A 27,521-nucleotide genomic window follows, 5' to 3' on the forward strand; every position below is an offset into this window, starting at 1 on the left:
CCCCCCCCCCCCTCCCCTCGCCGGGCGGGGGGGGCTCAGGCCCCTCTCCCCCCGCCCCCTCCCCCCGCGACTCTGGCGAGCGGGGCGGCTCAGGGCCCAGGAGGGCCCAGAGCCCCCAGCCCAGCCCCACGCCTGCGCGGGGGGCGGGGCAGGGGCCTCCCCCCCCGCCCCCCCCCCCCCTCCGCTCTGAGCGAGCGGGCGCCAGGCTCGGGCGCGCGGGGCGGCGCGCTGATGCGAGGCTCCAGGAGGAGGGGCGAGGCGCGGGCCTCCGCTTCTGGGGGGGGGGCCCCTGAGGGCAGGGGCCGGGCAAATTGCCCCCCCCCCCTCTGGGCAGCCCTGCTCTCACCCCGTTCCAGCTCCTGTACTCTGAATAAAGGGCTTAAAAAGCCACAGATTCTGACAGGGAAGAATACCTCCTTCCCTATGTCAGAGGTAAACAGCCACAGGCTGTCTGCTGAGGGCTCCCACTAGGACTGCCAACTTTCTAATTGCACAAAACCGAACACCCTAGCCCCGCCCCTTCTCCTAGACTACGCCTCCTTCCCCTGAGGCCCTGCCCCCTACTCACTACATTCCCCCTCCCTCAGTAGCTTGCTGTCCGCCACCCTCACTCACTTTCACTGGGCTGGGGTGCAAGAGGGGGTGAGGGTTTTAACTGAGGGTGCAGGCTCCAGGGTGGGGCCAGAAATTAGGAGCTCAGGGTACGGGAGGGGGCTCCAGCCTGGGGCAGGGCGTTGGGCTGTAGGAGGGAATGAGGGCTCCGGTGGGGGCTCTGGGGTGGAGCCAGGGTTGAGGGGTTTGGGGTTCAGGAGGGGGCTCCAGGCTGGGGGGTGGGGCAGAGGGGTTCAGGGTATGGGAAGGGACTCTGGGCTGGGGCAGAAGGTTGGGGTGCAGGAGGGGGTATGGGCTCTGGGCTGAGGGTGCAGGCTCTGGTGTAGGGCAGGGGATGAGGGGTTTGGGGTTGAGGAGGGGGCTCAAGGTTTGGGGTAGGGCTCAGGGCTGGGGTAGGGGCACGGGCTTACTTCTGGCGGTTCTCGGTCAGCAGCGCAGCGTGGAGGGGCTAAGGCAAGCTTCCTGCCTGTCCTGACTCCGTGCTGCGCCCCGGAAGCAGCCAGCAGCAGGTCCGGCTCCTAGGCGCAGGCGTGGCAGGCGGCTCTGCGCACTGCTTTCGCCTGCAGGCACGGCCCCTGCAGCTGCCATTGGCCGCAGTTCCCAGCAAATGGCAGTGTGGAGCGGGTGCTCGGGGTTGGGGCAGCACATGGAGTCCTGTGCCCCTCCCCCCCCGCCTAGGAGCCGGACCTGCTGGCCCCTTCCAGGGCGCAGCGCAGAGCCATCACAGATAGGAAGTAGCCTGCCTTAGCTCCGCAGCACTGCCCACCAGACTTTTAATGGCCTGGTTGGCAGTGCTGACCGGAGCCATCAGGGTCCCTTTTTGACTGGGTGTTTTGACTGAAACTGGACACCTGGTCACCCTAGTCCCCACCCAAGCACTGATGCAGAGGTCATGGCAGGCATCAGGGTGGGGCCACAGTACATAGCACCATGGAGATTTTGGGCAGCACTGCTCCCCACAGGCAGCTGGGGACAGGTTGCTGTAGTTTAGTAGCCATGGACGATCTAATTTACACTAGGGGCCATGTTGGCTCCCAGAGCAGCCCAGAGTTGGGAAGGCACAAAAAGGTGATTTACAGTTGCCTTAGCCCCTCCTCCCTGTAAGCTACATGTTCAGTGCAGCACCTCTCAGAACCTCACCCGTAGCCTCAGCTGGAGTGCAACAGGGTTGTGCACTATACAAGGACGTGTAGGACAACGCTTGGATGTATGTGTTCTTACACCAACCTTCGTGGTCTATTTAATCCAGTAACAAAAACAGAGCAATTCATCATGTTGAAGGAGAATGAAGGTCTCAGGCAGAAGTATTACAACCTGCCACATCCATATCTACCCATAGGATTATGAATCATGCCTGTGAACACTGGAATGTATCTTTGTAAATTCAGTGTCACTGCACCCCCCACATACTGTATCCTGCCAACAATGCATTTGAAACAGAAAGAAATATTAAGAGATGGCAGAGTGTTTTAGAAACCTATAAAAAGAACTATGCTTAAACGTTTCATTGGTACGATATATGTGAACAGTAAAAATCCAAACTCTGATCTGTTTTAGCCATTAAAGTAATTGCAAGGTTATTTTAGTGACTGTTGAGCAGTCTCCATGGTGCTTTAAAAATAAAGAAATCCTACATATCCACAGGACAGTCAGGATTTTGAAGTCACTGAAAACACCTCATTATTTTCTCTCTTTTGCAACAATCTTAGTCTCAAGGACCGAAACATAGATGCTGATGCTTAGCAGCAAGTCCCCAAAAGATGTAACAAAAGCTGTTCTGAGTTCTCAAGAATCTGTAAAATAAACAAACTTGGTGAGAGATCTAGGTAAAATGGGGGTGGGGGGGAGTCAAGAGTAACAGCACTGTCTGCTTTTGAAAGATCTGCTCAGGTGGAATGGGAGAAGACAGATATTGGGCCCAGGAAGCAAAGTGGCCACATTTTGCCTTTGTTTGAGTTTTGACCAAGTGAAGGAAGGAAAACAAACAAACAAACAAAACGTGCAGAAGGAGAAGAGAATCATTCAGCAGCTTCCCATTTACCAAGCTCTATTTCCTCTCTTAAATGCCTTGAGCTCTTCTCCCAGCAAAGAGCTGGGTGTAAACTACTCTACAATCTGTGACAGGGAGTTCCAGAGCCACTGCAGAATGATGCATGGGCTTTCTCCAAAGGGAACCCTGATTCCCCTATGATAGTGCTGCCACTAGAGTGCTAGGCTGGCTATTTCATTAAAAACAATGAAAACAAACATTCCGAATTACTCTGGAGCAGAGTGCACTGAATGGTGCAATCTGCACCAGAAGCATAGGGACAAGGATAAAGAGAATGGATTCTCCATTCAGCTGGGAGTTCTATTTTACATTGCTGATGGCAGCAGCAGTCTCCAGTGACAGCAATAAAATGATCACTTAGCAGGCCAGAGCCCAGCAGGAAAAATCCTGATTTTGCAGAGTGCTCTCCAAAAGTTAACTATGGCTCAGCCATACCTCGCTTGCATTTCAGGCACAAATTTCTCAGAGGCAAAACACAGTATGCAGATTTAGCTGAAGGGGATGGGAGGATCATCTAGTGCAGGGGTCGGCAACCTTTCAGAAGTGATGTGCCAAGTCTTCATTTATTCACTGTAATTTAAGGTTTCGCATGCCAGTAATACATTTTAACGTTTTTAAAAGGTCTCTTTCTATAAGTCTATAATATATAACTAAACTATTGTTGTATGTAAAGTAACTAAGGTTTTTAAAATGTTTAAGAAGCTTCATTTAAAATTAAATTAAAACACAGAGCCTGCCCCGGACCGGTGACCAGGACCCAGGCAGTGTGAGTGCCACTGAAAATCAGCTCGCGTGCCACCTTTGGCACATGTGCCACAGGTTGCCTACCCCTGATCTATTGCTTCCACCTTAGGACAAAAGGTGAACATAAATCTAAGGGTAGATCTATGCTTAAAATGCTGCATCTATGCAGCTGTTGCACTTTAATGAAGACCCTCTTAGCTGAAGGGAGAGAGGTTCTTCTGTCGGTTCAGTTAATCCACCTCTGTGAGAAGTTCTTTCACCGACATAGTGTAACACTGTCAGACTCCGGTCAGTGGCGGGTGGGATCAAACCTGGGCCCTCTGGAGCTTAGTGCATGAGCCTCTACTGCATAAGGTAAAAGCTGGCTCTTAGTAAGGCTGTAGAGCAGTCTCCCTGGAGCCAACCCTGACAGTCAGCATGGATTCACCCAGGGCAAGTCATACCTGACTAACCTAATTGCCTTCTATGAGGAGATAACTGGCTCTGTGGATAAGGGGAAAGCAGTGGACGTGTTATTCCTTGACTTTAGCAAAGCTTTTGATAGGGTCTTCCACAGTATTCTTGCTTGCAAGTTAAAGTTGTATGGACTTGATGAACGGACTACAAGAAGGATGTGGAAAAACTGGAAAGAGCCCAGCGGAGGGCAACAAAAATGATTAGGGCGCTGGAGCACATGACTTCTGAGGAGAGGCTGAGGGAACTGGGATTGTTTAGTCTTCAGAAGAGAAGAATGAGGGGGGATTTGATAGCTGCTTTCAACTACCTGAAAGGGGGTTCCAAATAGGTACCAGATGACAGAACAAGGAGTAACAGTTTCAAGTTGCAGTGGGGGAGGTTTAGGTTGGATATTAGGAAAATCTTTTTCACTAGGAGGGCGGTGAAGCACTGGAATGGGTTACTTAGGGAGGTGGTGGAATCTCCTTCCTTAGAGGTTTTTAAGGTCAGGCTTGACAAAGTCCTGGCTGGGATGATTTAGTTGGGGATTGGTCCTGCTTTGAGCAGGGGGTTTGACTAGATGACCTCCTGAGGTCCCTTCCAACCATGATAGTCTATGATTCTATGTCGTTCAGGGGTGTGGATTATTCGTAGTTATACCAAATTAATTCTGTAGTGTAGACCAAGGCTCAGGGAGAAAAATAATTCCCTTTTTAAATTTAGGACAAAGTTACTGAAAGCGCATTGGCTATTAGATTAATTGGTTACTAGCAATGGGTCTAAAAGCTGCATGACAAAGTAACAGAAAGAAAACATCAGGAAAATAGCAAGTTTAACTTCACAGTTGGGTTTAAGAACCATGAGAAAAATAAACATGCATTTCGAATGAACCTGAATTGTTTGTTAATAAGAGAAGAAGGCACCACTATAATAAATCCAAGTGAAATCATCCAATGAGAAATAAAGTATGTATGTATGTATGTATAAATAAATAAATAAAATTAAAAAAAAAATCAGTGAAGGCAATGGGTGTGTTTAACTATTATTCACACCAGGAGTCAATATGCACCAGTAATTAGCAAAACCAGCAGATAAATGGATAGAAAGGTTAGCAAAAACGAACTTACTTGACTTGGAAAACACAAGATGTCACCATAATAATGAACATGATATAGAAAATGGGGTATGTTAGCTGCATTTTGCCCTTTGCAGAGAATGTTATCATGCCTGCCACAGCCTTTACTGAAATGATAGTCAATGATGCTGGAAGAGAGAGAGAGAGAAACACACACAGATGTTAACAAGGTAGAATTATTAGCCTTTACCCCAGAGCGTCAGTGCTGCAGACAGACATATTGATCAGCAGGCTATTTAAAAAGTTAGTTATGTTTTTAACCCTTCTTCTGATTTTCTTTTTAAACCAATAAAAGGTTTGAAATGCACATAACCACAAACAAGGCTTGCTTTAAAGGAAACGGAGCAGCAACCTTCAGGCCGGCACAGGAGGAGAAGCGTCGCAGCATGACGTACTACCCGTTCAGAGAGCAGAATAGGCTTCCTCATCCCCTGAGCTAGGAAAGGTGCAGACGGCTAGGCTAAAAGGCCCTCACGCTTTTCCTCTGGCGGGGGCTCTTGATTTGCCCCAGCCCTTGCTGCTGAAGCTCAGTTGTGGAGGTTACAATAACCACACAAAAAAATAGAACAAATTCAAAACATATGGGGTGGCAAGATGAGAGGAGTTAACAGTGCACTCGTCACACTAAAGGAAAGTAATTAATAGCAGGGGACAAGGCCCCACCACTTGGATCTAATTCCAGGTTCTCCAAGAAGTTCAGTTCCAAAGTTCCAATTTGCCCGATTACTGGGATAGCCCCCAGGTGCAAAATTCATATGGACATAGAGTTCAGAACTTCCCAACACTCCGGACAGGAGGGCGGGGGAAGGGATTCAGATCTGGGGTTCTGTTTCAAGTATTTTGCTTAGAGCACCTCTGGCAGCTCACATGGGGTTTAAGTGGTGCATAGGCCTTGTGGTGGCCTATTTGAATTTCACCATTAGGGCCAAATTCAAGGATTTCCTTTGCTCCCCTTGAGTAGCACCTTACTTCTCGAACAGTCCTATTGAAATCAATGGGATGGTTCAAGGTAGTACTCAAAGTGAGCAAAGGGAATCCTTGAATTTCTGGCCCATAATGAGTATGATACAAAAAAACCAACAAACCATCGTGGTGATGTGTGGGGTTAAAAATCTCAGTCAGTTACAGGGTAGCATGTAGAAATTTGGAGTGCTATTTGAAAATAAAATGTTAAAGTAAAAATTGCTCGTTCTGACCTTCCAGATGAGGGCTGGATTGCTGAAAGGTGAAGAGATTTGTCATGATAGCGTGACAGACATGGCAACATCCTACCGCATCCTTGGGAGACCTAATCAAATTACGTTTAAGTACCTTTGAGGTCCACTGTATTAAATGAATGATTTATGTATTCTTGTGGGCCGGGATTGTACATAAACTCCCAGGGGAGATGTAAAGCCTGGGGATTCAAAGAACTACACTGCAAATGTATAAGACAAGAATGGCTTTTAGGGACAATGAGTGTTAAGTGAATTTTTTGGGGAATACCCAGGTAGAGGTTAATGCAAATGGCAATCTCTAACTAAGTTTAGAGGACCACTAAAGTCTGAATACATATCTAAAAAGGCAGTATAGTAAAATATGTTGCATTTATTAAGGCTTCAGTTCTGGAAAAAAATATTCATACATAGGTGGGAGTACAGGAATGCAGGCAGAAGTTCCCAGGCAGTTACACTGAAGAAATACACACAAGCAGAGTGGTTAAGAGGTTTTTTGTTTTTAAATTAGTGATTTGTTTTACTCGGCTAGTCCTAGTCACCAAAATATGTTCTAGACATATGGAGTTTCACAGTCTCTGTAATTCATTCTTCCAGGGAGCTAATGATAAAGGATTACTTCAAATGGCAGAGACAAAAAGCCTTGGAATATCCATGCACAAGTCAGATTCACACAGAATCAAACTGCAAATCTATAAAACCAAACAGTACTAGCAATAGGCATATAAAGTTTGTTGAGTAACTGACTTTGCTTGTTAGAAAGAGATTTCATTGAAGCCATGGAAAAACCTAAGGATTCCCCTTCAGATTGTCCCTTTAAACACAGCACTGACATAAGCTAACACAGGGGACTGAGTGACAGAGAGTGGTCAAGTGAGAGAGAGAGAGAGAGAGATGGGGGAATATTATACAAACAGAATAATATGTTCTTACCTAGTAGTGCTACCATCATTAACAAAACCACAATGTGCGTCACATCCTTTCTTTTGTAGAAATACAGAAGAATGCAGAATATTATTATTTCTAAGATCTGGGAAAAAAGGCAAGAAAGGTTAAGATGTAAACAATATAATAAATGCTTCATTCATAGTCTTTAAAATGTCACATTGATCTACTCTGTTCAAACAGTTCAAGGGAGGATTGCTTTATTAAACATCTTCTACTAAAAAGTAACTGGGACGGTCATCTTTGTAAAATGATTGTGTGGTATCCATTGCAAAGTTTGTCATGTAGGGTGTCTTCGGAAGGCTCATGATGCACTGAGCATGGTTGTTATAGTGATGTTACAGTAATTGTTACAGGTTATAATTTCATGTATGTAGTTATGAGGCTGAAAATGTATCCTCATGGCTTAAAATAAGCACAGGCAAAAACTCTCCAAGAGCAGAGAGGCAGTTCACACCTCATCAGGGCAGGTATGGGGCAAACCTGTCCCAGCCTCACAGGAACAAAAAACACTTGCCTAGGCAGCAACAATAGAATCTGTTAGATTCTCGAGGGAGTCACTTGCCTTCCTTTGGTCAGTTTGAAACTGCAATGAAATTATGCTCACCTGACTCTGAAGTGGGAGGTGGAGCAAGGCCAAGAGGGAAGAAAGGACATGATAAAAGGAAGAGACATTTGCCATGCTCTCTCTCTCTCTCTCTCTCTCTCTTCCACCTACATCTACAGACACCACACCAACCAACTGAAGCGCTGATCAAAGGGCAGAGCCTGACTGAGGAGCAACCAGCTAGCCTGTGGTGAGAATCATCTAAGTTTGTAAGGACACTGAACATGTTAAGATCAGCTTTTATTTCATTTGACCAAATCTGACCTTTTATGCTTTGACTTATAATCACTTAAAATCTATCTTTATAGTTAATAAATTTGTTTGTTTATTCTACCTGAAGAGTGCGTTTGGTTTGAAGTGTGTCAGAGGCTCCCCTTGGGATAACAAGCCGCGTACATATCAATCTCTTTATTAAATCATATAAGCTTGCAGCATCCACTGGGCACAACTGGACACTGCAAGATGGAGCTTCCTAGGGTTGTGTCTGGGACCAGAGATATTGGCTAGTGTCATTCACTTGCAAGTTGCTGGGAGCAGCTTAAACATGCCAGAGGCTGTGCGTGAACAGCCCAGGAGTGGGGGGTTCTCACAGCAGAGCAGGGTAAGGCTGGCTCCCAGAGTCAAGGACTGGAGTGACCTAGCAGCTCACCCGTCCAGACAACACCAGAGGGGAACGTCACAGTAACCTTATCTCCAGTCAACTGAGTTAACAAATAATTGTTCTCATAAATCTTTCCTGCTCCTAAGATACGTTTCAAGTTAACGTTCTCACTTCTTTTCTTTTGCTCTTGATGAGTCTGTTTGCTTTCACAGCATGGAGAAGATTAAAACAAAGATTGTTTTCCTAGGACAGCAAAGGTACCCACATGAGCTAGGGATTATCAATACAGGCACCCCCAAATATATAACCCCAGGGCTAAGGAGTAGAGAGCTAGCCTGAAGCAGAACATTATCTACTTTTAGCTCAATTTTTCTACAGTGATCATCACCATAGTATCTGACTGCATTAGTTTCTTTCCTCTTTGCGTCTGCCTCAGTCAACAAAACCTTAGCTAGCGCTATCTTCATGTCCAAACTTCCTGCCATGCAATCATGGGGGAATGTATTTCATTCAGATTATAGCTATGCAATGATCTTCAGTCACTGGCTACCCACCTGCCTGTCAGGGTACATGACAGAAGGTACACTGGCAAAGCTCAATGACACACCAACAGAGACTGCCCTGCGGGTCATCTGTAATGCTGACACACTGTTCACTGTACACAGTCCAGACTCGCTTCATCTATGTCACCACCATCTTCCACACTGACAGTTAAATTTACTGGCTTCACTGGTAATGCTAGCTCTTAGAGGTTCCCACAGGAACACTTGCTCCCTTGCCAGGACTGTGACACTTCTGTAACATCACCAGCTGCAGAAAACAGCCTCGCTATTATCAGCAACAGAATTTTTAGTCACCTGTCAACATTCAACCTTCTTTCTGTACTGAAAAAATCAGGCAATGAGTGAAACAGCTCTTGGGAGTAACAGAATGAGGCAGGCAGCCAGCAGCCCATCTACAAACAAGTAATTATTCTACTGTCAGTTTAGCGGAGTTCAGATTCACGGGTCGAAATGCAGGCCTAGATTCTGGCTTGCATTAGGACAGTTCCCGTAGCACTCCCGAAACTCAAAGCTGGCCTAAAGCTGACTTAATCAGCTATGGGAGTATTACCAAGGGGAACAGGCAGGTGGGCCTAGTAGCTGCTATAGTGGCTCCTTCTCCATTCTCTCCACTGTTGCTGGTGCAGGGGCTGTGGCCAGGGCTCTTTTACCCCCAGTAATACCTGGTGGCTGGAAGAGCCCCTTGGGGCGGTTGGCAGCTGGTATAAATTAATACTGCCCTTAGGGCAGTGGTCCCCAAACTGTGGGGAGAGCCCCCCGAGGGGAGCATGGAGCAATGTTCAGTGCATCGTGGCGGGGTCTGTGCCAGGCTCCATGGGAAGTGGGGACGGAGCGGAACCCAGCCCTGCTATGCCCCCAGCTCTGGGCTCCTGGCTCGACTGTGGCCCAGCTCTCAGCCCCGGCCCCCGGCTCCTGACCCCAGCCACGGCTCTGGCCCCGGCCCCCGACCGTGGCTCTCGGGGGTGGGGGTGGTCAAATTATATTAGGAACAAGGGGGAGGGACTTAAAAACGTTTGGGGACAACTGTCTTAGGGGCCCAGATAGTTCCAAGATGGAGGAGCATGAAAGTGACTTAAAGCCATCTTTACACTCTGCTTCCTCAGCTGCACAGAGCACTTGGGATCTGAGCCCCAGGAAGGCACGGCCTGCTGATGACTATCTGCCTATACTTCGGAGGTATAACAGGACAAGCACGGCTACCTCTGTCCCTTCGAAGCATCAGACCGATCATCTGAGAAACAAGTGCCCTCGTGTATCTTCCAGGCCTGATCCTGCAGGTGCTGTGTGTGTGGAACTGCCATGTGAGTCAGTGGGAATCCCACACGCTGAAGAGTCATGGAAATGCATAGGCACAAGCACTGGGGAAGTTGGGCACTCAGAGGGACAACCTCTCCTTTCAAACCTTTCGCCTTCCACTGATGCCCCCACCTCTTAACTCTTGCTGAGCACCCCGCCCAGCTGGCTGCAGCTCTGTCACAGCATGCTCTGCTGGCCACTCTATTCCACTCAGCTGCTATTATGGCCACTAAATGCGGGAGGCCAGGAAGCTGAGCAGAGCAGGAGGCAGCATGCAGTAGGGAACAGAGCTCCAGCCAGCCAGCTCAGCATAGAACCCTGCACCAGGAAGCTGGCAGCCCTGATAGCCTCACCCCACACTGGGGTACAAGTAGCAGCCTGAGGATGCTCCAAATGCCCCATTCCCTCCTACACAGGATGCCCTACCATCTCTAAGGGCTTGGACAGAGAGAGAGCACAGAGAGTGTGCTGGGATAGTGACAGACTCTGGGGAGGACAGAAAGTACAGTGAGAACCCAACTCCACAGTATCCAAATCTTGCAACTCTTAGGGCTGGTTTACACTAGAAAGCCAGCTTATGCTGACTTAATTATGTCAGTGTACACACTGCAGCCTTCCTTCCACCATTCTTCGGGCTTGTCTATGCTACCGCGCGGGGTCAATCTAAGATACGGAACTTCAGCTACATGAATAGCGTAGCTGAAGTCGACGTACTTAGATCTACTTACTGCGGTGTCTTCACCACGGTAAGTCGACAGCTGACACTCTCCTGTCGACTCCGCTTGAGGTTCTCATTCTGGTGGCGCACCGGAGTCAACGGTAGAGAGCTCAGCGGTTGATTTATCACGTCATAGACGCGATAAATCGACCCCTGCTGGATCGATCGCTGCCCGCCGATCCGGTGGGTAGTGTAGACAAGCCCTAAGTGCTCTATTACACCAACGTAATAACTCCATCTCCATGAGAGGCATAAGGCTTACTCTGTTGGCATAGAGACGGTATCTGTGTAGACACTGCCTTACTTAGATCAGCTTTCTTGTCAATTTCATCGCAGGAGCCGTGATATTATCAAGAAAGCCCCTGCTCCCCTGGAGAACTGGGCTTGACCCTGCTCCCATCTGGGAGCCAGGGTGAGAAACGCGGGGCTTCCCCCCACTCCCAGCTGGGAGCCAGAATGAAAGGCAGGGGCAGCTTCTGACCCCGCTCCCAGATCCGCTCCTTGTCAGGAGCCCAGTAGCCTTGCCTTGCCTTCATGGCTCACCAAGCCATGAAAGTGACCAGGCTGCCTGGCTCCAGGTGGGGAGTGGGCATCGGGGGCCAAGAAGCCCCGAGCGGCTCCCTCTCACTCCCTGGTGGTGAGAAGCCCTGGGCAGCTCCCCAACCCTTCCCAACAGGAAACGGGCAGCTGAGGGGGGTGGGGGCAGCCCGCCGGGAGCCCGGGAGCGTGTGGGGCAGCCTGGATCCTGGCAGGGAACTGCCAGCAGAGCTGAGAGTCTGGGATCTCTGCTCCCCACACTGCCCCTCTTAGGTCAATGGAAGTGCTCCTGGTGAGGTTGCGCACCACCGACTCAAAGAGGTCAGTATAGACATGCACCACCACAGTAATTACTGCTGTGATTGTAAGTCGACCTCATATAGGTCGACTTAGGTTTGTAGTGTAGACATACCCTAAGTCTCAATTTTTTTCCCAAGGGAAAGATTGCTGCACCCCACCTTTTAGGTTTCTTCTCCCATTAATTTTTTTTTAAATGTGTTTTCCTGCCCCAAGAGTAATCAAAAGACAACATTACATTCTAGAACAGTGGTCTCCAAACTTTTTTGATCGCGCATCCCTATTAGTAAAAAAATTTTGAGCACGCACCCCCATATATGTATATTTATTTATGTATAAATTATATACATGTAGTATATATATATACTAATATATTATGTACATTATAAAACATACAAAAAAAGAAATTAAAAAAGGATGAGATAAAGATGAAATAAACAATATTTTTAAAATTTTTATTGTATTTTATTTATTAACAGTACAAAACCCCTTTTTGCTCTCACAAGGGCGCTCAGGGTGGGGGTGCGGGAGGAGGCTCAGGGCTGGGGCAGGCAGGAGGTGCAGAGCACTTACCTGGGGAAGCTCCTGTTTGGTGCAGGGGGTGTGCAGGTGGCTCTGGACAGCGCGGCACTGCCCCCATAGCCACGATTCTGGGATCTGCCCCCCTGGGCAGGCAGGGCCACCTGGAATGCAAGGGCTTTAGGGGCTGCAGGGCCCTGGGCTAAGGGGGCCCCAGGGCCCTGCCCTGCAGCTCTAAAGCCCCTTTCGGAATGCGGCCCTGCGAGCATGGGCCGGAGGACTCAGGAGGAGCAGGGGCAGCTGTGCAGCAAGCGGCTGGAGAGAAGTCGCGCTTTCCCCGTCAAAGCCCCGCTTCTCTCCAGCCGGCTTTGACGGGGAAAGCACGGCTTCCTTCCGGCCGCTGGCTGCGCGGCTGCCCCTGCTGCTCAGGGGCCGGAGGACTCAGGGCCGCATTCCGAAACGGGCTTTAGAGCTGCAGGGCAGGGCCCCGGGGCCCCCTTAGCCCAGGGCCCTGCAGCTCCTAAAGCCCCTGTGTTCCAGGTGGCCCGGCCTGCAGGGGGGCCGCTTCCCCGCTCACTCGTTCCCTCCCTCCTCCAGCTGCCCTCCCCCCACTCCAGCGGCGTTCCTCCCGCCGCGCCCCCCAATGGATCGTCGCACGCACCCCACTTTGGAGACCACTGTTCTAGAAGGACGTGGGTTTTGCACTGAAATGCCTACAGAAACGGATTGAAGATTATGGGGTTGTGGTTGCAGTTTTAAGGCATTCACTTTTCATGTGAAGAAAGAAAGACTGCATTAGTAAGCACATCTATCGGCAAGATTAATTTACCTAAATCCTGGGTGATATTAACTCTGTGTGTGTGTGTGTGTGTGTGTGTGTATGTTTATGTATATATACACATATATATAGTGCTGTCACCTATTTCCCTCAACATGCTTTCCTAGTTTGTGATGGGGAGACTGGGTGAGATGAAGCATCGGCTAGCCACATGACCTCAATCTTTCTTGCTAATTCTGTTACACTGATGAAAAAACTGGGGCAACTCCATTGAATCAGTGGAGTGGAGGATCAGGCCTATGTTCTACCATAGGTTGTCCTAGGCTTCACCTGCACAGGTTAAATCAAATTCTGTTTGAATTTTGTGTTAACACCCATCACTGCAGCATCTGGATTCTTCCCAGGTCAATCAGATTTGCATAGCAAGGTCCCTACGGGAGCCTTTTGACTCTTCTCCCTTCTCTGGCGATAGGAAGCTCTTAGTAGATGAAAACAAGGAACAGAAGGCAACAAATCTAACCATTAAATGAGTGTTGATATCCAGCACTTGTCTTTTGTTTGTTTGTTTTCTGTCTTGTCCTTTTCCCACCCCAAGCTGTAGGGGTATAAGTTGGTATTTGGGAGTAAGGGAGAAGATGAGATAATAGGTCTTGTGGAAGAGGTGAGTTTTAAGGAGAGAGTTTAATGGAGTCATGGTTGAATAGGTCATGGAGGGGGCTTCAGGCATCGGGGGACATGTGAATTGGAAAGAATGCAGCGAGGCAAAAATGGGAGAAGGAAATAAAGTGGGGGGGTCTAGCTAGTCACCCCCCACAGATTCTGATGGGGGTAACTCAATGTAAGTTGGCTGATTACTGAGCACAGACACTGCATTGGGATTAGGTAAGACAATAGTTAATCAATGTGGTGCTTTTTTAAAGTAATTTTTAAAAGAAGGGGTAAGAAATTCCTTCCAACCCTTTACAATTTCTTCTGGAAAGAGCAAGGCACCTGTCCAGCAAAGCCTTAATCTCCTGAAGTGGGAGAAGGTCCTATTCCAGACAAGCCACTGATTTTGCAGAAGTGTTAGTTCATTGACACTGAACTATCATTTGGCATTTTAGCAAAGCAAGACGCTCACTAAAACCTGTGCAGTCAATGGGGGTGTACTGGGTACTTTATTTCTCTAACGTCTTTAAATGAAGCTTTTTAAGAATGCACGGCAGCTATTTAAAAGCATTTCTTAAAAAGCCAGGCCTTTTTAAAATATTGAGTGGCAAGGTTTCTATGTTGTGCACAGGATGGAGCTACTCAATGCCCACTGACACTGATGTCAAGTTGTGTGGCTGAGTCTCCATGCAACTCCTTGAAATCAACTCTGCTGCATGACTAAAAATGCATATTTTGATTTATGGACAGACACCCCATTCGTCTCTTCCATTGAGCTGTATCACTGTCTTTCATGAGCTTTGAAAATGCACAGTCAATAGAAGAAAAATGTTATTTAGTATTATCTTGTACTGACTGTTTATCAATAGTCTCATCTACAGCGTAGGTGCTTTGTGAGCTGGTAAACTGGCGGGAGTAGTGAGGCCTCAGGGTGAAGCTAGCTAGTCTATAACTTCTGAACTGAGCATCCTGAAATCTTCAGCTATTTGAAAATGTCATTTTTTAAAATGACAAAACATTAATAACCTCGGGGGAGGGGAGAGAATAAAAAACCTCTGGGGTTTAGAGCATATTGCAACTTCTACATCCAGATGAAACAGATATTTTTCTGCATTTTTGAGAGAGAGACATAGTCTTCCCACTCACTCTGGTCTTGTTCCTGAAGTTAATTAGAATGCATCAAAGAGCAAGGATGATTTTGAAGGTTTGTATATAGGAGCTCTAATCAAAGTGGTATTTTGGTATTTGAATTCAAATTCAGACGTTGATTAACAGCTAATGGCAACAGTGCAGAGTCATTCACTCAGCCGCTCAGTGGAATAAGGAGCCATTTGTCTTGGCTGGGCAACACAGGGAGCACAACTGAGCCATCTATACAAAGAAGAAATAGGGCCCATCTTCAAAACCACTATTATTTCAAGTTGTAAATACATAAATACTCTTAGATGCATGTACAGAAAATGTGGCATAAATACATTCAAATCATGTATAACCAGTGCCAATATTTACTCCCTCCCAAGCCACTAAAATTTAAATTCTTCTCTTGCAAATTCCCACCCTTTTCTCAATCTACCCTCTGCTCTTCTGAAGTTCAACAAATGTCAGGATCTGTTGGACCCCAGGGATGGAGAGGAGGAAAGCACTTGAGGAGCTGATCTGCAGCACATGGCTATGGCCATGGTACTGGGAACAATTTGCTTCAGGAGCAGCTGTTTGACATTGTGACTTGTGATGCAAAAATCAAGATATTTTGACTTACAGAGAATTATAAACAAGAAACTTACCACATAGATCAGAAACTGCCAGCTAATTAAATAATTCTGTATTTTAGTTGCCGTGAGCTCCTGGGTTACATTTGGAGCGAATGTCACCAACAAATATGTTCCTGCAATTGTCAGGGTTCCACCTTTAAATAAAAACACACATTACTTTTACAAAAGTATATTATTGTCCAATTTACCCTTCAAGCCCCTTTGAAAGTAGTTTCTAGCACAAAGTTAAGTCCACTTAATTAGATATACAATTAGCTAGTCATGTTGCCTGCATCTGAAGTCTTACCTAGTATAGTTTTTAAATAAAATCCAGAAGAATTCTGGGGAACTTCTTCAGAACTGTAAAGAGACATTATCAGCATAGTTTCATACTTTTCTGAAATAGGACCCTAGTTCAGCAAAGCATTTGAGAACATGCTTGGCTTTAACAGCAAATGCAGAACAAAGGAGAATCAGGTCCCTTATTTCTGACAGTCATGAGCATGTCCCAAATTACTGTCAACTAAAAGGACGTGCTGTTTATTGAGGCGGGGCAAATTCTCAGCTGGTGTAAATCAGTGTAACTCCTCTGAAGTCAAAGTAGCTACACAGATTTATACTGCTAAGGATCGGGCCTCGAATCTCTAAGAGCAACAGATGTGTGACAACTTCATAGCTAAGTGTAAAGCTGACATGAAGCCAGCCCTTTTGCCACTCCCTACCATCCTTGCGGATCTACGAAGTGTTTCATAAAAGGGCAGAGTTGATTTGCAAGAGGCTACTCAGTTATCCGGTTGTGGGGGCCCCTTTTCAAAGTCAAACTTGTATTATTGTGTTTTTAATAAAAGTCTGGAACTTCTGCCCTGTGGATAGCCAGCTGACAAACCCAGATGTTCCTGGAGATATCTAGATGTAACTAGACTGATTACTGAGCTCAGAAGCTCCATTGATTAGCTAATATCTTACCTAATTCAATGTAGTTGTTTTTTAAGTAATCATTAAACATTCTTGGAAACCAATAAATCAATATGGAACATGAGGTTTAAGAATACAAAACAAAGCACATCAGCAGGACATTGCTGGCACTGCTACAGCACGGTTTCTTTGGAAAAGCAGAACTGTTCTAAATTTATGTGCCTGCAAAAACATCACCATATTTCCCATTATACAGCTCATTCCTATGGAATGCAGCAACATTGTTAAATCCTTCATGCAAAGTCAAACTAACAGAAATAAAATAAATCAGTGTTGAATGCTAGTTAAAGCAATCTGCAATGTATAAGGCAATGATCAGTTGAGGGATGTAGTCTCAGTGTATCAGTTGAGTTGGCAGATTAGGATCCAAAACCTAAGTAAATATTATAGGTTGTTGGAACAACACTGAACCTCTTTCTCAAAAATGTGCACAACAACAGCTGTGCTATAATTATCACACTATGGACTAAATCTTGCTCAATATGCCACATGAGTAACATGTCCCCAAAAATATCAATGGCACTGCTCACTTGGGTAATTCATCCGGGAAGGCACAGTTTAAAAAGCAAAAACTGAAATCTGTTTGCCTCTTTCTGTTAAAATGCTCGATTCCTTCAAAGTTATAAATGAAGAATGCAGAGCAAGACAGTTTTGAAACACAACTAAAATCTTTGATGCAGCCAGAAAGCCTACGGCTTTTGCAACAAAGACCTTGTTCCACAGTAAGACATTTGATAACATGATTTTCTCTCCTGCTTTTTTGGAATGACTAAGTTAGTATAAAGGAGTAAATAGTTCTCCATTTTTAAAATGAAGCTTTAATTTTTGTGTAATACCTACAGTGTAAAAACACCCTTTAATTTGAAAGAACAGTTAATCACCTAGCCATTTGTACTGAACTTGCATCGTGTTCATAAAATACTAAATACCATCTCAGAGTTAAAAATATGCAATGAAAGAGTGATCTTAAGTATGGTAAGTAATCTCTACCATATGTAAACCCTAAGTTACAGCTCTAAGGGTGGAGGATTTTGGATCACTGTCTAATTTTCATATGCAAATAAGATTTTTAGGGCTGTCGATTAATCGCAGTTAACTCGCGATTAACTCAAAAAAATGAATCACTATTAACTGCACTGTTAAACAACAGAATACCAATTGATATTTATTAAATATTTTTGGATGTTTTTCTACATTTTCAAATATATCAACTTCAATTACAACACAAAATACAAAGTGTACAGTGCTCACTTTATATTACTTTTGATTACAAATGTTTGCACTGTAAAAAGGATAAACAAAAGAAATAGTATTTTTCAATTCACCTCATACAGGTACTGTAGTGCAATCTCTTTGTCATGAAAATGCAACTTACATATGTAGTTTTTTGTTACATAACTGCACTCAAAAACAAAACAATGTAAAACTTTAGAGCCTACATGATCACTCAATCCTACTTCTTGTTCAGCCATTCGCTAAGAGAAACAAGTTTGTTTACATTTACAGGAAATAATGCTGCCCTCTTCTTAATTACAAAGTCACCTGAAAGTGAGAACAGGCATTTGAATGGCACTGTTGTAGCTGGCCTCGCAAGATATTTATGTGCCAGATGTGCTAAAGATTCATATGCCTCTTCATGCTTCGGCCACCATTCCAGAGGACATGCTTCCATGCTGATGACGCTTGTTAAAAAAATAATGCGTTAATTAAATTTGTGACTGAATTCCTTGGGGGAGAATTGTATGTCCCCTGCTGCTTTACCCGCCTTCTGCCATATATTTCATGTTACAGCAGTCTTGGATGATGGTCCAGCACATGTTGTTTGTTTTAAGAACACTTTCGCTGCAAATTTGACAAAATGCAAAGAAGGTATCAATGTGAGATTTCTACAGATAGCGACAGCACTCGACCTAAGATTTAAGAATCTGAAGTGCCTTTCAAAATCTGAGAGAGACAAGGTGTGTTCAACAAGCTTTCAGAAGTCTTAAAAGAGCAACACTCTGATGTGGAAACTACAGAACCCAAACCACCAAAAAAGAAAATAAACCTTCTGCTGGTGGCATCTGACTCCGATGATGAAAATGAACATGCATTGGTCTGCACTGCTTTGGGTCGTGATTGAGCAGAACTCTTCATCAGCATATCCTCTGGAGTTGTGGTTGAAGCATCAAGGGACATATGAATCTTTAGCGCATCTGGCATGTAAATATCTTGCAACACCAGCTACAACAGTGCCATGCAAATGCCTGTTCTAACTTTCAGGTGATGTTCTAAACAAGAAGCGGGCAGCATTATCTTCTGCAAATGTGAACAAACTTGTTTGTCTGAGCAATTGGCTGAACAAGAAGTAGGACTGATTGGACATGTAGGCTCTAAAGTTTTACATTGTTTTATTTTTGAATGCAGGGGTTTTTTGGACATAATTCTACATTTTTAAGTTCAACTTTCATGATAAAGAGATTGCACTACAGTACTTGTATTAGGTGAATTGAAAAATACTATTTCTTTTGTTTTTTACAGTGCAAATATTTGTAATAAAAAATAAAGTGAGCCCTGTATACTTTGTATTCTGTGTTGTAATTGAAATCAATATATTTGAAAATGTAGAAAACATCCAAAAATATTTAAATAAATGGTATTCTATTATTGTTTAACAGCATGATTGATCACAATTAATTTTTTTAATCGTGCAATTAATTGATTCATTTTTTTTAATCGCTTGACAGCCTTAAAGATTTTCCTTCACATTGTGACATGGGCCCAATTTTTAAAGTATATGCCTTTAAACATTTGCTGGGGCAAGTGGGGGTGTTTGAGATTGAGAGTTCCAGTTTGCTAAGCATATGGAACCACACATGCTTGTGTTCGCAACTGCTTACTTACCTAACATATCAGCAGCCCTCATGGTTTCTTTTAGGAATAAGACAGATATAAACGCGCTACCTGGGGAAAAATATATATATATATATTTATACAACACTGTATTAAAATGGGATGGGCCAGGCATAAACACATAATAACTGCTGTGATGGCTGCAGCATGCTTTGTCATGCAGCTACTGAGGCTCAGTGCAGTGGTAGTATGATCAAGGGACTGGGAACAGGGACTTCAGGAATCAAACTGAGCTGTCACTTACAATGGTGTATGTTGTAGGTATAAGTTCAGATTAATTCCATTGACTTTGGAAGAGCCTCCAGTTTTGCTCTGGTGTAACTGAAAGCAGAATTCCATCTTTAGGGCTTGTCTACACACAGTTTCTGTAACATTTTAACTGTATCCATTTGAAACAAATGCAGTTCAAGCATTGTGACCCCCAAACGTGGACATTGCTTATGTAATCACTATAGCTTCATCAGAAAAAATTAAAGCAGCACAAAAACTGAATGTAGACAACTCCTGAGGGGATTCTGCGTCAAAAAATAAAAAATTCTGCGCACAATATTTTAAAATTCTGCAAGTTTTATTTGTCAATAAATAAATGCAGAGGCTCCAGCATGGCAGTGAGGAGCACAGGGCACTGGCTGTACAAAGGGGAGATCACTCTGCAGCCTGACCCATTCCCCACCCCAAGGACATGGACTCAGTGGTGAGGCTGCACCCAACGCTGAAACTGCACAAGACCTGGGCCTGCCCCAGAAACACCCTGAGGCCTTGCCCCGCTGCACCAGGCACACCAGGTGTGGGGCAGACAGGCTCAACCAGGCAGGATCCAAGTGTGGAGGGGGTCAGTGTGGGGGGATGCAAGTGTGGGGTGAGAGGATTCTGTGTGGGGCAATCTGGGTGCAGGCAGCTCAGTGGGGTGCTCTAGGTGTGGGGGGATCTGGATGCACAGAGGCTCATTGCAGGGGCAATGGGACTCTGCGGGGCTTCCAGGTGAAAGTGGTTGGGGCTCAGTGGAGGGATCTGTGTGTGGGGGTCTCAGCAGGGAGGTCTGAGTGCTGGGGGAGTGGGGCTTGGTGGGGTGGGGGTCTGGATGCAGGTAGTTGGGGGTCAGTGGCTTGGGGGTCTGGATGTGGGGGCTCAGGGTGGTGCAGGGAGGTGGGGCTCATCAGGGTGGGGGCTTGAGTGCAGGGAACTCAGTGGGGGATGGTCTGGCTTCAGGGATTGGGGTCCGAAGGCAGGGGGTCTGGTTGTAGGGGGGCTCCAGATGTAGGGGTTGAGGTTCAGTGGGGTGGGGTTTGGGTATGGAGGGTCAGGGGGGTTCTGGATGTACAGGGTGAGGCTTGGTGGGGGTGTCTGGGTAGGGAAGGTCCAGATGCATGGGGGTTGGGTAGATGCGGGGGCAGCTCCCCGTACAGTGACCCCTCCCCCCACTGCTGAGGAGTGATGGGGTCAGGAAGTAGAGGAGGATACTGCAGCTGGGGGAGGTATCTGGGGGTGGATCTGACACAGCCCCAGCCCCTTCTTGTAGGGGAAGAGGAAGTCCCATCCTCTCCTGCCTCCAGTCCAGCCGGGACAAGCAGCTGATCCTGGCTCAGAGTAGGAGCAACTGGCTGGAGTATCCCCAGCCCTGTGGTGATTTATCTCTCTGCCAGCTGCTCCAGGTGCCTGAAATGACGTACCTGCGCTGCTAGGGAGTGGTGTGGACTGCTCTTGCAGCTTCTCTTTGATTCCCTGTCAGAAAGTCATTTTTCTTCAGAGAAGCAAAGAAATCTGCGGGGCACACAAATTCTGCACACGCATAGTGGCGCAGAATTCCCCCAGGAGTAGACGACCAGTTCTTAGGTTCTATGCCCAGCTGTGCCCACTTCATGGCAATGCATAATTCTGAATATCTCTCTGGGCCTCTCTTTATTCATCTGTACAGTGGTATGATAATACTTCCTTAAAGTATACAATATTTGCAGAAGTACCTTGAAATCTGTGGATGAAAGCCATTATATACATGAAAATTACAGGACAAACTTTCTAATTTGCACTACTGACTAGGAGACTGGTTGTGATTTGCTGAAATTTGAAAATAAACAACATGTAACACACCTTCATATAGCTGCGTACCCAGGCCCTGCCTTCACTCCACCCCTTCTTCCCCCAAGGCCCCACCTCTTCCCACCCCCTCCTCTTCCCACACAGCTCTGCCCCCTCCCCTGAGCACGCCGGAAGCACTGTGCTGCAGGGCCTCTGGTGGGTGGGAGGCACTCAGGGTTTGGGGAGGACCTGATGGGGGCTGCTGGTGGGTGCTTAGCACCCACCATTTTTTCTCTGTGGGTGCTCCAGCCCCGCAGCACCCACAGAGTCAGCACCTATGTCTAAGGGGCATAGTGATGAGTAGCAGGGAGGACCTTAAGGCTTCTGAGAGGAAGGCAAAGTCAGGAGTATTGGGAGAAGTTAGTCACAAGTCAGTGCAAGCCACATCCTTTTTTCCGAGACCCAACTCCTTTCCCTGGCCAACTCTCTCATTTTATTCCTTTTCCCCCAATGCCTCCTCCCAGTCCTCAGTATCTCCATTTCATGGATGACAAAACATATCACCTGTGCCTAGCTGCCAAGCATAATTTTGAGCATTTGCAAAACAGTATTGTCATTGTTTCTGCTATAGTGCTTGTCCTAATGGTTGTAAAATGTAATGTCTGCATATGCTCAAATGCAGAAGACAAGGAAAAAAATATCCAGCCCGTGACCTGCTGCATGGGAGATATTGACATGCATGACAAGGAGGGTACAAAATGATTTCTTGAGTTGCAAAACGTTTAAAAAAAAAATCAGCGTGAGGTCTCCATGAACATCAGGAGATAGACAGACATCAGCATTCAACAGCACTTCTGCACTCATCCATACCGCAGAAAGTCTCCTAACAGAAACACAACATTTTTCTAAACAGCTTAGATGTAAATGATATGAAGAGTTATGGAGGTCTAGCTAAACCATTAATAATAATAAAAGAAACTATTTCTGAAAGTGCATCTCGAAGATGTACCTACGTAGCTGATTATGCTTCCTTTGCACAACATTAAGATGACAGCTTTGCTGAGCAAAAACACATTGGTATCCAAGCAACACCTTGTAAAACCAGAGCCAACCAACTAAGGGGGGGAGGGAGGGGCAGAGCCCCCACTCTCCACCCCCAGAAACTGAATTACTGCTCTCTTTCTCTCCCTGCAATCATGCAATCACAGTCCTTTCAAATTTCTTATCAGGACATCTACCTAGACAGTTGCTATAACAACAAAGAACCATTGCTATTGAACTGATGCTTCGGTAATAGAAGGGGTTTTTTGAGCCTGTGATCTTGTCATACAAGTTAATGACTATGTTAAATGAAAGAACAAAAAGATTTGTGACCTACCCCTGCAAAGTACTGAGTACCTCTTAGAAGATGCCAAGTGCCCTCAATTCCCATGAAAGTGAATGGGGAACAGAGGGTCTTCAACACCAGGGGAGGATAATAAATTTTAGGCCCTGATTTTTCAAACACACATGAGTAACTTTATGCACATGACTGTTCCTATTGACATCAGTGGGACTACTCAGCTGGAGAGTTGCCAGTTCTTGCAATTTTATCGTGAGTTTTATAAATGTTGGTGTTTTTCTTAAAGCCACAGCTCCTGGGGTCATGGGATTGTGAGAATTCCACTGAGGGTATGTCTACACAGCAATCAGGAGGTTTGACTGCAGCATATCCAGACGTACCTGGGCTCGTTTTGATCTAGCTAACTCAAATAAAAATAGCAATGAAACTGCGGCAGTATGGTGGCTGCACAGGCTAGCCATGCCTGCCCAATACCGAGAGTACCTACTTGAACAGCTGACATCCATGCTGCCACGACGTCACACAGCTATTGTTATTTAAGCTAGTTTTGGTCTAGCTAGATCAAAGCTAGCTTGGGTACATCAACACATACTGCAATCATACCTCCTGATTGCAGTACCTATAGATGTCCTGTTAGGCACTTTTGAAGACTTTGTCCTAATGCTCAGCACCTAGTAAAATTTGGCCTGGACAAAGCAGGATCTCATTGATTTAAAAAAAAATAAAAATCTAAAGAATTCTTTGAGCTCCTTTCTACTCTGGGATAGACATTAGTAGGAGCTACACACAAAACAGACAAGATATGCCCTATGGAAAATAAGGGCCCTTTCTAAAGGCTTGAAAAACTCAAGACTGAGTCTTCAAAAACAGAGTTACCATTGCACTGAACAGCTTATGATTTGCTGCAGTATCACAGTCATGCTAAGCAAAAACTACTGCATACAAAAGGGAAAAAAATCTTAATTCAGGGGCTTAATTGTTCTGTTGAAATAACCTTGTCTTCTCATGCATCAACATAATATAGGCTGTTTTGTATTCATTATCAGTGTAGTGCTACAGCATACAAATTCCAGTTTCCTGAAAGAAATGTTTGGAAGACTCTTTATTCTGCATGATGTACAATTATACATTTAACCAGGGAAAAATGTAGAGCGCTACATTCATTAGTTTAGACCATTGCTGATTTTTCCCAGGATTTTTCTGTGTCTGGTTATCCTCAATTATATGCTTTCTGTGGCACAAGTAGAAATGGAGAATAATTTTAAATTTGATGTCTATCACTAACAAACAATTAATAGTCCAAGCAGTGATTGAAAAACAACTGTTGTCTCACAGATATGGAGTGTATAATTAGGTTTATTTTTGTTTTTCTTTTAAAAAGGAATAATATAGAATCACAGAAGTTGGTGACAAAAAACACATATTAGACTATTCAATCCATCCCTTTATCAATGCAGGATTGATCCCTACAGTACTTTTTCTAGTGTTTTGACCAATTTAACCTTAAAAGATCCAAGTGATGAGATTTCCACCACATTTCCCCTTAGAGACTATTCCACAGTGTAATATTTCATTGTTAAGCTGTTTCCCATTTATTAAACTTATCCCTTTCTAAATGTCATCCTATTACTCCTATTTATAGGCCCATGTATTACCCTTAATAATTTCTCTTTTCTATATGTTTATAACTTCCAAATATTTGTAAATTGTCCTTCCAGATCCCTTTTTCATATCTTAGACTAGCTCATTTACTTATTTTTTTAAATAGATCACACACACCCCCACACAGTTTTTGATGCTCTGCTGTGAAATCTCTCCCACTTGTCAATATCCTTCTGGTAATGTGTGACCCAGAAGTGAAGTTCTGACTCACACTCTCTGACTATTAAGCCTGGCTAGAGCAAGCACAAGACCACATCCATTATTTAAAGGGGAATAACTTAAAACTGTAAGTTTTGCAACATCACTAACAACAATTTAGATGAAATGTGAAAGAATGTTTACCTGGCACTATTTAAGCCCTTCTGTTAATTTCATTTTCAAGAGGCAGAACCTCAGCTAGTGTAAATTGTCATAGTCCCATTGAAGTCAGTGGAGCTATGATAATTTACACCAGTTGAGGATCTGTCTTCAGGTTCTTAGTGCTACAGTGTTTAAGTTTCAAAACACTGCAGAAGGACCAACTTTCTTCATTGTTTTTTGTTTTTTTTAATGGAGAAAACATTACTTCTGGTCTCGTTAAACCTCTTGAGTAAGTCCTAAATCTTTTCATTCAGCACAGACTTTAGATACTGCAAAGGGTATCTCTCCTGGAGGCCTATAGGAAAGGAATTTTTCTCTTCAGGTCACAGAATGGCTACAGAGTCATTCTTTAACCTCCACTGCATCAGCCTACGTCCCTAAAATATGCCACTCCATGAATGGAGCTAGGGAATAACTAGGAGCAGGGAGAAAAATTAGACTATTGACCTATTATGGTTCATTTTGATGAGGGATACTTAGATACTGTGGTGACGGATGCTCTTATGCGCACTTGGCTAGACAGATTAGATAAAGCCCTGGATCTATCCCTGTGTCAAGACATACCACAAAAGGAAGAAAATGAAACAATGATTGCATGCATACACAACAACATTAAACATGAAGCTACATATAGTTTCTTAGCGTCAGTGCCATTCTGCCCAAGAAGTGTTAGAAGAAGTGCATAACAGTTAATTGGCCAATCAAGCCTGTTTTTATCATGCAAGATGGATATAAATGTTGTCCTGAACACAAAAGAAAGGAAGGAATTACATAAAGTGACCTTTTCCTATCCATTACATACTGAAGATCTGGCGCGTCAAGGATGACTGAGTGGCACAGACAGAAAGGAAAAGATGGTGGACAAGATGTCAGAAAAAGGTCTTTTCCATACCTAGCTTCTTCTTCCATCAAAAAAGTTACAGAAATATTGGAGGCTGATATCAACAGAGAATGGGTAAATCTTAGTTAATTCAAGATGCTGAATTACAAAGAAAGAAAGAAAGAAAGAAAGAAAACCATAACATCCAGCTATGTGTTCTTTTAGAATGAGAAGAATAAATTATTTTTTTAAAATTTCTGAAATAAAACGTTATGGTGACTGTATCAGGGCCGCTCTTAGCTGAGTTCTCAGAACCACAGATCCTCATTTATCACAGGGATGTTACATAATAATGAATGAGAGAGAAGGTGGAACATGTGACAGAGTTCCACTCTAGGGAAAGGGTTCTCAGACATTTTCGTAAAGTACTTCTTTTCAACGATATCACCTTTAAAGTAGCAGAACTAACTTCTTGACCCAAAGCCATTTGGGAATTGATATACGAAAATGCAAAACATCTCAGCAATGCCAATCTTAGTGGATTATGCATAAAACCAATTTTTCATAAAGTAATAAGAACTTTATAAAAGATGGCCTCCGATATCACAGCCCTCTCCTTATTTTCCGCCCACTTATTCAAGCAGAAACAGAAGCCTGAAGAAGAAAAAAAAAATCACCTGTTATAAATGTAAACACTATTTTTAATTTTTAAAAACATAAAATGCTATTTTAAGATCTATTTTTTAAAATACCTTATTAAAAATGTACCATTTTCTTTCCTTGGAGAAGAGACCAACTGTCTGCTCAAACTATTTAAAACCCTGAACAGATGTTAGAGCTCACATCATTGCAACTGTTCAAAGAATATTCCCACTGTGTCACTCAAAAACATGGTCTTGTCTTCTTGGATTGAATCTATTTTTTAAAAAATTACTATTATAGGGCCAATTTCTGGCCCATATCTTCACAGTGCTGGATGCCCCCTATAAAACTCACTAATGTCACCACCTCAGGATCAGGCACAGAGTTTTCACATTAATTGAAAACAAAATGTTCATATCATCACTTTACATGTATAATCTGTAATATGTAGCAGTACAGCATGGTAACACACAGCATATCCAATCCTAGGAGCAGGTCCATTATAAGTATTGTAACAATATAAGAAATTCCAGATTCTCTTATTTGACAGATTTGTGACAGAGGGATGATATTTTGAAAAATACGCACAAAGAGGGTGGAGTTAAGGTTGTCTGTTCAAATAAATTTAGGAAATTTTACTCATGAGTGCTTAATTTCTCAATCTTAACACTGAACTATGACCTGTGGAAAGAAGGACATTCAACTTCAGTGCAAAATTGAAGCCAGCTCAGGTATGACCTCCTCCCGCCCTGAACTAGCTGAAATTTAATGAGAAAAATATTTCTTCTATTAGAAGACCTGCTATATAAGTTACTTTTGCCCAGTTATTAGCAGAAGGTGATATTTGACTTGATCAGTCCATCACAGCTCGAAAGGAGGGCCTAAAATTCACAAAATACTGTTCCCATGGCAGTAGTTTCAGTAAGAAAACATCTAGTGGTAGGGAATATTACTGGAGGTGTTGACTTCATCAGCACACTGAATCTGGTAGTTTATTTCTTCTTTCTTGACATTTGCGGTTTACTTTCCCTTCTTTAACATTGTTCGGAGGTTATCTAACTAAAATAGTTCGTGCTCAAACTAAGTACTGGAGAAACAGGCAGAGTCAGGTACAGAATTGCTAGATGAATGTGTTTGCTGGACAATATATAGCTTAATGGTTCTACATTGCTTAAGAAAATGATATTCAGAGTGGGTAGAAGGGAATGGAATATAAAGTGTTTGAGGGATAGTCATATTTTAAAACCAACTTTTGGTTTGGTTAAAAAGAGAGTGGGAGGCAGGGCAGTGAGAATAATGTAATGTTTATGGAAATGTTTTCCATGATTTTTTGGGAGTAGGAGGAGCAGGAGAAGCAATAGA

At 44.4% G+C, this 27,521-nt stretch overlaps 1 protein-coding gene across 3 annotated transcripts in view; it reads right to left on the bottom strand.

Annotated features, from left to right (window-relative positions):
* Positions 1-27,521, bottom strand: part of NIPAL2 (NIPA like domain containing 2) — a 65,961-nt gene that overhangs the window by 13,239 nt on the left and 25,201 nt on the right. For all 3 annotated transcript variants that reach the window (XM_039527985.1, XM_039527986.1, XM_039527984.1), the window contains exons 4-7: positions 19,309-19,368; positions 15,484-15,605; positions 7,124-7,220; positions 4,969-5,104 (exon numbers count right to left, since the gene is read on the bottom strand). In XM_039527985.1, the coding sequence (XP_039383919.1) occupies positions 4,969-5,104; positions 7,124-7,220; positions 15,484-15,605; positions 19,309-19,368 (415 nt within the window). The remainder of the gene's footprint in view (positions 1-4,968; positions 5,105-7,123; positions 7,221-15,483; positions 15,606-19,308; positions 19,369-27,521) is intronic.

This window comes from Mauremys reevesii, linkage group 2, assembly GCF_016161935.1.
Source record: "Mauremys reevesii isolate NIE-2019 linkage group 2, ASM1616193v1, whole genome shotgun sequence".
Lineage (NCBI taxonomy): Eukaryota > Metazoa > Chordata > Testudines > Geoemydidae > Mauremys > Mauremys reevesii.